The sequence below is a fragment of the Mandrillus leucophaeus genome, unplaced genomic scaffold, assembly GCF_000951045.1.
Source record: "Mandrillus leucophaeus isolate KB7577 unplaced genomic scaffold, Mleu.le_1.0 Scaffold109, whole genome shotgun sequence".
NCBI lineage: Eukaryota > Metazoa > Chordata > Mammalia > Primates > Cercopithecidae > Mandrillus > Mandrillus leucophaeus.
Genome location: NW_012099098.1, coordinates 1,289,595 through 1,301,678, shown reverse-complemented (window position 1 = coordinate 1,301,678; position 12,084 = coordinate 1,289,595). Strand labels below are relative to the sequence as shown.

Genomic DNA, 12,084 nt, shown 5'->3' with positions numbered 1-12,084 from the left:
AGGCCTGGAGAGAGGAAAGGGGACAGAAACTGGCCCTTTTGCTCAGTGAACTTCTGTACCATTGATATTCCAACAACCGTATGCTGCCTTTATATTGAGTGCAAAGGCCATCAATAAAGATATTTCTAAAAAATAACACATCTCAGGTAGGGCTGAGTGTCTCTTGCTTGTGGCAGAGAAGGGGCTGGAGGTTTCCCTTGTGCCTGTCCCCGTGCCACCCCGCATTCCATCCCACCGCCCCTTCACACAGCCCCTCTTACCTTGGAATAAGCCTTCCCGCCTTTCAGCTCCTGCACAAGGAGGGAGACACGAGCAGCAAGTTGACTGGGAAATCCCAGGGACCTCATGCATCTCCCCCCAGTCCCCCCAGATCTGAGGGGAGGAGGGCAAGGGGCAGAGCAACTCTCCCCATTTTCACCTGGGGGTGCGGACTCATGAGGGGAGGGGCCTACAGCCCAGCCCAGCAGCCCCACATGCACCCTTGGCCTCACCTTGCGCACAGACACGCGGAAGACACAGGGGTCCAGCAGGCCGGTGGCCGGGTTAGCACTCATCTTACACACGAAGGTGAACCTCTTTCGCCACCGCACGCAGTTCTCCTGTACCTCCTCCCTGCAGGCCAGAGGTGACAGGTGAGCACAGGCATGCGCATCCGCGCCAGGGGACCCCATGTGGTACCAGAGACACAGCAAGAGCCCTGCCCATTGCGAGTGAGGCAGTGGGAAGCTTCACTTTCACCCTGTGTCACAAAGTAGCTGTGTTTTCACAAGAATGTACTCGTGTAGTTATAAAAACAACAGCAAAAAGGTAATAAAAATGAGACAAACACAAGGCAGGGGTGAGGTGAGCTAGGGCAGCTGTCCCTCCCTGGGAAGCCTGGCAACCTGCAGAGCCTCCCTCTGCACCCAGCGCTGTTCCCGCCACCTTGCCCTGAGACCTTGGGCAGTTAACTGCACTGCCATTACCTCCTCCAAAGCCAGGATCTGCCAATCGCCTCGTGACCCTCACAACAGCCTTAGGTTGGACTACTCAGCCTATTTCACAGATGAAGAGACCGAGGCTAAGCAAGCTGCCCCACACCTTCCAGCCAGTAGATAGCTGAGCTGGGCCTGAAGCCTGGTTCCTCCTGACTCCAGAGCCCAATTCTTTACCACTAATAACAACAACAGCAATAGTAACAACAGCCGATACCCACACAGCGCTTCCCATGTGCCCAGCACTGTTCAGAGAACTTCACAAGAGCCAGCAGACCCTGGAGCCTGCTCCAAGTGCCAGAGAAAGGTGGTCATGCCAAACCTTTCCAACCTCTGCCTGGAACAGCCACATCATTAGCCTAATCCCCAAAGAAACCGGGGGCCCGGAGGCTAAGACCCTTGCCTGAGGCCACCACAGGGAAGAGCAGAACAGGGATTAACCCAAGCAGTTGGACTCGGTGTGGAGAAAGCGACTTGGGGGCCTCAGCTTCACCAACACTAAGCAGAGGGCTCTGGTCTTCTAGCCCCTGCCCCCCATTCCTCCTGAGTTGGAGAGCATGACCACGCTGAAAAATTCAGCACCCCTTTACTGGAGAGATGCTTTGTGCTCTGGGAGTGAGTGGGAGCCAGTGGCAGCAGCTCATCCAAGCCCCTCCCAACTGCTGCGGGGGCCTCGGCAGGATCTGGGGGTGGCAGTGGCACGTGGCGGAACTGAGCTCTGCATCCCTGAGCAGCTCCGCATCTCCACACAGCCTGCCTGGCAGAGCCTGTGCTCAGGAAGGGGTGGCCAGGGAAGGGAGGGGACAGTGTTAGAGACGTTATCTCCAGCTCATCCTCCTAACCAGAACTGCCAAGGGGACAGCTAAGGAAGTGACCCGAGGAGAGTGGGTTAACTGCCAGATCGAGGCCTCAAGGAGGGTCGGAGAGGGCCACAGGGTCAACCCTCCCCTGAGCATCGCCAGGTTTGCTTTGCACGGCAGTCTTGCAAGGTGGGCTCTATGCCACCCCTTCTACTGCTGAGGGCACTGAAGCTTCAAGAGAAGGCCACCCTACCTGCCACTTGAGCTCACATCCCCAGTGACTGGCAAAGCAGGATTTAAACCCAGGACTGTCTGACTTCAGAGTCAGGGCTCTCAGCCGCCACTTCGGCTCAGGAGCCTGGGAAAGCCTGGCAAGGAGAACCCATGGCGTTGTGGGGCCTGCAGTACCCTGCTGTGCCCCTGAGGAACCACCCAGGTCTCTGAGTGCCAAGCAGGTGCTGGGATGAGCCACTGCAGACTGTATTTACCCAGTGATGACTCAGTGTCACCAGGAGAGGGCGGGGGAAGGGGTGAGTCAGGGAAGGTGACATTCAAGCTCAGGATAGAATGAGCCTGGAAAGTAGCCAGGTGGAGGAGACAGTTTCAGAGAGAGGGCACAGCATGAATGAGGGAGTCCCGTTTTCCTAGCCAATGAAAGCCCCTAAGCCTCACCTTCTATGAGGAGCCCCCTCCAGGCAAACCCTTCTTGGCTCCACAAGGCTTTGAGGATGTGACCAAGGCTTACCCTGTGCTCCTGCCAAGGCTGTGACAAGGGCCAACAGGGCAGGCAGACGGGGGCCACACCTGCACACTCACTGGGGCACACCGCCCCTGTCATGGCCGCTGTTGTGGGAGCACTGAGTGAAATGAATCCTGCAAAGTGCCTGGCCTGGTGAAGGCTCTGTGAGGACACCAGGGACCAAGAGAACCAGAATGCACCTAGCCTGTTAGGAGGGTGAGCTCCAACAACCCTCTGCAACCAAGACTGGGGACAAGCAGAAAAGGTCAGGGCTGAAGACAGGGGAGGAAGGGACAGATCTAAGCCCTATAGGTAGGTGCCACAGGAGTGGGGGCCCTGGGCTGGAGGCATCACCTGAGCCTAGTCATGCTGGCTCCACTTATTCATTCATTCATGATGATGATTCATTCATCATCAAACAACTGAGCACCAGTGTGTGCCAGGCCGTGTTCTAGGCACTGGGAACACAGCAGTAACCAGCTTACATTCTAGTGGGAGGAGAAAGAAGAAGAACAAATAAACATGAAAAATACCTAGTAGTGGAAAGGAAGAACTAAACTACATTAACAGATGACTTGATCTTTTATACAGAATATACAGAAAACCCTTAAGGAATCCACTAAAAAACTATTTTATTTATTTTTTTGAGGTGTAGTTTCGCTTTCGTTGCCCAGGCTGGAGCGCAAGGGCCTAATCTCAGCTCACTGCAACCTCTGCCTCCCGGGTTCAAGCAATTCTCCTGCCTCAGCCTCCCAAGTAGCTGGGATTACAGGTGCATGCTACCATGCTTGCCTAACTTTTCTATTTTTGGTAGAGGGGGTTTTACCGTGTTGGCTGGACTGGTCTTGAACTCCTGACCTCAGGTGATCTGCCCACCTTGGCCTCCCAAAGTGCTGGGAGCCACCACACCCGGCCATTATTATTATTATAATTTTTTGAGACAGAGTCTCACTCTGTCGCCCAGGCTGGAGTACAGTGGTGTGATCTTGGCTCACTGAAATCTCCACCTGCTGGGTTCAAGTGATTCTCGTGCCTCAGCCTCCTGAGTAGCTGGGATTATAGGCATGTAACACAACACCTGGCTAATTTTTTGTTTTTAGTAAAGATGAGGTTTTGCCATGTTGGCCAGGCTGGTCTTGAACTCCTGGCCTCAAGTGATCTGCCTGCCATCACGTCCCAAAGAGCTGGATTACAGGCATGGGCCACGATGCCTGGCCTAATACGTGATTACAGGTGTGGTGGCTTATGCCTGTAATCCTAGCACTTTGGAAGGGAGAGGTGGGCACGGATCACTTGAGGTCAGGTAGCTATAGTTCCAGCTACTCAGGAGGCTGAGATGGGAGAATCTTCAACCCAGGAGGCAGAAGTTGCAGTGCGCCGAGATCGAACCACTGTACTCCAGCCTGGGCAACAGAGTGAGACCCTGTCTCAAAACAAACAAACAAACAACAACAATAAATAAATAAATAATGCATGAGTTCAGAAAAGTTGCAGGATACAAGATCAATATACAAAAATCAATTCTTTATATTGGCAAACATTTACAATGAAACAAAGAAAGCAATTCTATGTACAATAGCATCAAAAAGAAAAAAATACATAGGAATAAATTTAATAAAGTACAAAATACATACTTTGGAAAACTACAAAACATTGCTGAAAGAAATTAAAGATCTAAATAAATGGAAAGACATCCCATGTTCATGGATTGGAAGACATGTTGTCAACATGATACTCCCAAATAGTCCTAAAATTCATCACAATCCCTATCAGAGCCCCACACTGGCTTCTTGGCAGAACTTTGACAAGCTGATCCTAAACTTTACATGGAAATCTAAGGGACCAGAATAGTCAATACAGTCTTTAAAAAGTAAAACATAATTTTAAAATTCACACTTTTGATTTCAAATTATCTACAAAGTTACAATAACCAAGAACAGGTGGTCCTAGCATGAGGACAGACAAATGGAATACAACTGAGATTATTCAGTTTACAAAAGTTTAGAAATAAACCTTAGAGACCAGCCTGGCCAACATGGCAAAACCCCATCTCTACTAAAAATACAAAAATTAGCTAGGCATGATGGCATGTGCCTGTAATCCCGGCTACTTGGGAGGCTGAGGCACAAGACTCACTGGAACCCAGGAGGCGGAGGTTGCAGTGAGCCAAGACGGCGCTACTGCACTCCAGCCTGGGCGAGAGAGGGAGACTCTGTCTCAGAAAAAAGAAAGAAACCTTCACTTTTATGGTCAATTGATTTTTGACAACAGTGACAAAATAATTCAGTGGGAAAAAGAATAGTCTTCTCAATGAATATTACTGGGACACTGGATATCAACATGCAAGAGAATGAAGTGTGTGTGTGAGGGAGGTGGTGCGGGGGGCTATCTCATGCTATATACAAAAATTAACTGAAAATGGATCAAAGATCTAAGTGTAAGAGCTAAACTATAAAATATCGAAAAAAAAAGCATATGGGTAAAATCTTCATGACCTTGGATTAGGCAACTATTTCCTGGATATAATACCAAAAGTACACGTGATAAAAGAAAAACACAGATATATTGAATGTCATCAAAATTAAAAACTTTTAGTTGGGCACAGTGGTTAACACCTGTAATCCCAGCACTTTTGGAGGATCACTTGAGGCCAGGAGTTTGAGACCAGCCTGGGCAACACAACAAGACCCCATCTCTACAGAAAATTTTAAAATTAGCCACGAGTGGTGGTGCATGCCTCTAGTCCCAGCTACTTGGGAGGTTGAAGCAAGAGGATAGCCTGAGCCTAGGAGTTTGAGGTTACAGTGAGCTGTGATTGCACAACTGCACTCCAGCCTGGGTGAAACAGTGAAACCCTATCTTAAAAAAAAAAGATGGCTGGGCGCGGTGGCTCACGCCTGTAATCCCAGCACTTTGGCAGGCCGAGGCGGGTGGATCACTTGAGGTTGGGAGTTCAAGACCAGCCTGACCAACATGGAGAAACCCCGTCTCTACTGAAAATACAAAATTAGCCAGGCATGGTGGCGCATGCCTGTAATCCCAGCTACTCGGGAGGCTGAGGCAGGAGAATCACTTGAACCCAGGAGGCGGAGGTTGCGGTGAGCCGAGATCGTGCCATTGTACTCCAGCCTGGGCAAAAAGAGCGAAACTCCGTCAAAAAAAAAAGAAAAACCACAAAATAAGAAAAAATACTTGCAAATCAGATATTTGAGGGACTTGTATCCAGAATATATAAAGAGCACCCACAACTCAATAAAAAGACAAATAATCCAATTAAAAATGGGGAAAGGATCCAAACAGACATTTCTCCAAAGAACATACACAAGTGGTCAACAAGCACACAGGAAGATGCTTAACATCATTAGCTATCAGGGAAATGAAAATCAAAACTAAAATAAGATACTACTTCACACCCATTAGGATGGCTAGAATCAAAGGGGAAGACGTGGAGAAACTGTAACCCTCATACACTGCTGGTAGGAATGTAAAATGGTGCAGCCCCTTTGGAAAACAGTATGGCAGTTCCTCCAAAGGTGAACCATAGAGTTATGATACGACCCAGCAATTCCACCCCTAGGTATATATCCCGGAGAAATGAAATGTGTCCACACAAAAACTTGTACACAAATGTACATCACAGAATTATTCATAACCAAAAAGTGAAAGCAACCCAAATGTCCATCAACTGGTAAATGGACAAATAAAATGTGTTCTATGCATACAATAGTGTATCATTCAGCAATAAAGAGAAACGATACACTTACACATGCTAACTGGGGATTAACCTTGAAAACATGAAGCTAAATCAAAGCAGCCAGCCTGAAAGAACTATAGAGTTTATGATTTCATTTATATGAAATGTCCAGAAAAGGCAAATCCATAGTGACAGGAACTAGATTGGTGCCCGCCAGGGGATGGGGGATGACATAGTCTGGCTCTGTGTCCTTACCCATATCTCATCTCGAATTGTAATCCCCACGTGTCAAGGGAAGGACCTGGTGGGAGGTGATTGGATCATGGGGGTGGTTTCCCCCATGCTGTTATCATGATAGTGAGTGAGTTCTCATGAGATCTGATGGTTTTATAAGGGGCTCTCCCCCCTTTGCTGCTGCTTCTGTCTCCTGCCGCCATGTGAAGAAGGCCCCTGCTTCCCCTTCACCTTCCGCCATGATTGTAAGTTTCGGCACCCATGCGGAACTGTGAGTCAACTAAACTTCTTTCCTTCGTAAACTACCCAGTCTTGGGTATTTCTTTATAGCAGTGTGGGAACAGACTAACACAGGGGATTTGAGGGGAAAAGGAGTAACTGCTAATGGGTATGGGATTTCTTTCTGCGGTGATGAAAATGTTGTAAAATTGGTTGTGATGATGGTTGTGCAACTGTGAATACACTAAAAACCACTGAACCATACACTTTAAATGGGTGTATTGTGTGGTATGTGAATTAAATCTCAATAAAACTGTTAAATAAGTGGTAGATCAGATAAATATAAAAATGGAGACCACCACAGGGAAGGCGAGTGGGGAGTTCAGGTAGAGATGAGGTGGCTACTTCAGGTGGGGGGTTAGGGATGGCCCTTAGGGCAGTGACATCTGAGCAAGGCTTGGACTGAAGTGGGGACTGAGCAAAGACGGGGGAAGAGTCCTTCAGGTGAGGCACCAGCAAGTGCAGAGGCCCTGACGTGGAAACACACTTGGCAGGTGGAAAACTACTGCAGAGGACGGTGGCTGAAGAGGAGCTGGGAGGAGATCAGAGGGGATGAGATGGGTGAAGGAGCAGGGGCAGGTCCTGCCAGACCTCAAGGGTGTGAGAAGACTGCATCTGATTCTGACAGTGGCTCTGTCTTGCCCCCGTGGACTGTGGCTTAGGCAGAGGCTGAGAACAGCCACAGAGGAGGGGAGTGGAAGGGCAAAGAGAGCAGAGACACTTCCCAGGCAGCCAGAAGAGGCCCAAGCTTGAAAGGGGGAAGGCGGGGAGTGGCCATGGGTCGCCGCACTTCACCTGGGGTTGGAAGCAGCTGCTGGAGGCCTGGGGAGGCAGCTCAGTGCTCTGGGCGTGTTGAAACACCCAGTGGAATCGGGATTAGTGTCTGGGAACAAAAGCTCACGGTGAATTGTGGGCTTTCTCCCTTTCCTTTCAAGAGTTTGCTGTGGGAATGCCAGCCAGGAAGCCTAAGGCCCATTTGCAGTTTCAGGGCCAAGCCAGAGAAAGCCACGTGGAGCCCTCCTGGCTCAGGTAACAGGCACATTCCCCACCTCCACAGGAAGAGCTCCCAGGGTTCGCATTGGGCCTCCCTCCTGTTTCTACAGGGCTCTGAACAATCACCTATTAGAAGTCACCCCTCCCACGGGAAGAGGCAAGCAGCCTCGCCCTGGCCCACGGCCAGAGGTCACAGCAAGGGTAAAAAAAAACACAGCAGCTGCGGCCACCTCCTGAGGGCCTACTGTGTGCGGCCAAGAACTCTTCAACACTGAAAGGTGACTGCTACCACAGCCCACTTTACAGATGAGGACAGTGAGGCTCAGAAATGCAGCGTAACTCACCCGAAGTCACAGCAGAGCTAGTCTCGACCCCAACCCCATCTGTGTCCAGACCCTGTGTCACAGCTGGGACACAGCAGTGCAGTTGACTCAGAGCCCACACTGCCTCCCCCTCAGCCCCGGGGCCCCTCTGGTGGGAAGCAGCTGGGCACCCCCAGGCAGGTGGCATGAAGTCCCATGCATGGGGCAGGGATTATGGGGGGAGATGAATGCAGGATCAGGTCAGGGTGGGGTGAAGGATGCTCGTGATGAGAGGCAGGAATGAAGATGCCAGGCAGGCAGCCATGAGCCCCAGGTTGGGAGCTGGCCAGGTCAGGATTGAGGACATCTCAGAGCCTTGATCCATTCAGAAACCTTTTATTAAGTCCCCACCAGGTGCCAGGCACTGCTGAAGGCTCTAGGAACACAAGCAACAAACAGAGAAGACAGAAATCCCTGCCTTCAAGGGGCTTATACTCTGGCAGTGGGTGGCAGACAGACAAACCCAGGCAAATGCGTGCCAGCTAGCCTGTGGTGCAACAGAGAAAAAGGAACCAACCAGGGAGGCAGACAGTACCCCTGGCAATGGGGGCACCAGGGAATGAGGGCCAGAGGAGGTCTTCACAGGAAGGTGACATCTAAGCAAAGACTGAAGCGAGTGGCCACAGATACCACAGATACCTGGGGGAAGAGAAATCCGGGCACAAGAAACAGCAAGTGCAAAGACCCTGGGGTAGGAATGTGTCTGTCACATTTAAGGAGGAGCTGGGGGCCAGTGTGGCTGGGGTGGAGGGTGCCGGGGTGGGTGTGGGCCAGGGAGACTGGAGAGGCAGCCTTGGTCCCAAGCTTACAGAGGGGCTGTATGGAGGGGCAGTCCCCGCGGTGTCCACGTGTATGCAACTGGTCACGGCAGCAGAAGTTGGGAAGTAATGAGGACTGCTTTGATGGTACCCAGCAGGCAATGCCAGAAGGGAAGGAGGGGATGAAGGGTGAGCTGTGCTCCCCAGCAGAGAGGGATGGCCCCATCAGACCTGCAGGAAGGGAACATGCAGAAGGGGATCTACAGGACCCCATTTTAATTTAATTTTTTAAAGTGACATATGTAAATGCCCACAAGCACACAGAAAACAGGAGGTGCCCACATCAAATTGCAAATGAAGGCCACCTCTGGCCACTGGAGTGTCTGGAGATTCGGGTGAGTAACGAAGAACAGAAAGGATGAGGATGGGGGGCATGGGTGTCCCTTTTTTCTTTGTTTTGAACGGGAAGTATCCGTTGTGAGGGTTTCTTAAAGCACACCTGACTGAAGGGAACCCACTCCCTGGCAGTCCTGGGGACTGCACTGTGGTCCGGGGTGGAAATGCCACTCTGCAGAACGACCTCACCCCAGTACTATGAGACCCTTGGGGGAGGGCCCAGGGTCCTGAGAGCTGAGTGCCACCAGAGCTGGCTGTGACCTCCATGGTCTACGAGTGCTAAGAGGGCAGGCCTGGGCTGCTGGGTGGTGTGCACGCCAGCACCCAACACACGTCTGCAGTGACTAGAGGCACAACAGCTGCCTGTCTCAGAAAGCGGAAAGTGTAAAAAAACTAAAACGAGCAGCTATGAAGAAAAATTATAAATAAGATGTTTATTAAGAAAATAGGCCAGGCATGGTGACTCATGCCTGTAATCCCAGCACTCTGGGAGGCTAAGACAGGAGACTCACTTGAGGACGGGGGTTGGAGACCAGCCTGGGCAACATAACAAGATCCCACCTCGATTAAAAAAGAAAAACGAAATCATAGGACTACGGACCCACCTTACTGCCCACCACACCCACTTACCCTAATGTGGCCCAGATCTGGGCTGGAGAACTGAAGTTTTAAAATGATAGAACCAAGGTCCAGAGAAGGAGATTGTTTTAAACCAGAATCCTGGACTTCAGGCTCCCTGGCCAAGAGGCTTATTCACACTGGTGTGAGGGGTAACAGCCAGAAGGCAGGCGGGGAGCTCAGAGCAGGTCTGACCAAAGGTGCGGTGGAAGGGTTATCAGAGACACTTTCTTTGTTTCTGTCCAAGAGTTGTTTCCATAATTGAAATTTAAATTGAAAATGAGAAAAGGGTATGGGTTAGGAAGGCTGCTTAGAAACAAAAGGAATCTGAACCCTCAGCTACCTGGTTCAAGGCCTGGGTCCTCCCAAGGTACCAAGTGGAGTCACCTCAAGCAGTACATGGGACCTGCTGGCAGGGCTGGCTGCCTGCCTGGGAAGAGACAGAGATGAACGGCCCTCCTGGGCCTGGGGTTGCAGGGCGTGCTTCCCCAGCTACCCGCTGCCAGGAACAGGTAATTACAGAGACTGGGTTTCATTTTTAGCTTTAAGATATACAATTAGACATGTAAATCTCAGCAAGGCGGGACAAGCCCTGCACCCGCCACAGCCACTGTGGCCATCCCAGCAGCGGAATTTGGCTATTTCTGGGCTGTCTGGAAACAGTAGAACACCCCACCAGGCTGGTGTCCTTGGCCTGGCAGAACTCTCCAGGAGCTCTCCCAGCCCTGGGAAGGCTGCCCAGTGAGTTGACCATCCTCTGATCCATCCCAGGAAGCACGCCGGGTGGTGTGGGGAGACACAGGGACCCGTATCCCAAATTGGACTGGGACCTCTACAATGCATCCACGAGGACTGACTATGGTGCCGGCTTGGGGTACGGGACACAATGCGAGCAAGCTCCTGGAGGAGCCCCTGGTTGAGAGGGGGACACAGTCATTACACAGGAATGACTGCAGTCACCGCCAGTCTCCCAGGAAGGAGAAGGAGCTACGAGGGCTATGAACAGAGCAGGCCGGGGGCAGGAGGCCGAGAAGGCTTCCTGGACAGTGACATCAGAATCGGGACCTCAGGCAGAGGTCAGCTGAGTGAAGACCTGGGGGGAAGGAGGTCCCAGGCAGTGGGAACAGCACAGGGAAGACCCAGAAGGAGGGAGGTGGCTCCCAGGAAGAGCCTCCCTGGAAAGTCAGGGGGTAGATGAGGCTGGTGAGGAGGAGAGGCCACCAAGTGACTTGGGGAACCCCATCTCAGTGAGCCTCAATTTCCTCATCTGTAAAAGGACAACCTGCCCATCACACAGGGCTGTTGGGGTGACTCTGTAGTCCCACAGCACCTCTCTCCACTGCTCAACAGAGGGAGGATGCAGAGAATTCTGCCTCTGTGGTCCCGAGGTCATTTCGCTGCCACATCCCCAGCACCTGGCCCCAGCCTGATCCAGCATTACTGCCCAATAGGTGCAACAAGATCCCAGAGCCTTGACAACCCCAGGTCTCCATTACCAGGGTGACGCGGGGCCAGGTGCCATAGGGCTGTGGGAGTCACCTCCTGGCCTCAGGCTGCCAGGCTCACAGGATCCCTACAGACAGGGGTCCAATGGGTCCATCAGGGGCTCTCCTCAGAGTTGGAGCAAAAGTACATGCCTGGCTGGCAACCCTCACAGGGGCAGAAAGTCAGGAAAAGGGAATCTGGGTATCAGTGGGGCAGTCCAGTCTCTGTGACAGGGCTCCATCCTGACCCCATGCCCACTCTCAACACTTCGTCTTCCCAGTTCCAGTACTCAGAGACACACACCTCACCTCCACTGCATGCCCAGCACGAAGCCCTCGGGAGAAAGGTGCTCAAACTCACAAGCAAAGAGACAGGGGTGAGGTCCAGCAGGACAGGGGTTCTCACATAAAAATACCCACTGGCAGCCAGGCGTGGTGGCTCACACCTGTAATCCCAGCACTTTGGGAGGCCGAGGCGGGTGGATCACCTGAGGTCAGGAGTTCGGGACCAGCCTGGACAACACGATGAAACCCCGTCTCCACTAAAAATATGAAAATTAGCTGGGCATGGTGGCACGTGCCTGTAATCCCAGCTACTCGTAAGGCTGAGGCAGGAGAATCGCTTGAACCCGGGAGGCGGAGGTTGCAGTGAGCCGAGATCACGCCATCCCACTCCAGCCTGGGTAACAGAGCAAGACCCCGTCTCAAAAAAAAAAAAAACCAAAAAACAAAAACCAAAAAACATTCCACCGG

General features: G+C 51.6%; 1 protein-coding gene across 1 annotated transcript in view; it reads right to left on the bottom strand.

Annotated features, from left to right (window-relative positions):
• FAM102A (family with sequence similarity 102, member A) overlaps positions 1-12,084 on the bottom strand; it is a 39,845-nt gene that overhangs the window by 12,096 nt on the left and 15,665 nt on the right. The window contains exons 2-3 of the mRNA XM_011988108.1: positions 492-612; positions 261-290 (exon numbers count right to left, since the gene is read on the bottom strand). Coding sequence (XP_011843498.1) covers positions 261-290; positions 492-612 — 151 coding nt within the window. The remainder of the gene's footprint in view (positions 1-260; positions 291-491; positions 613-12,084) is intronic.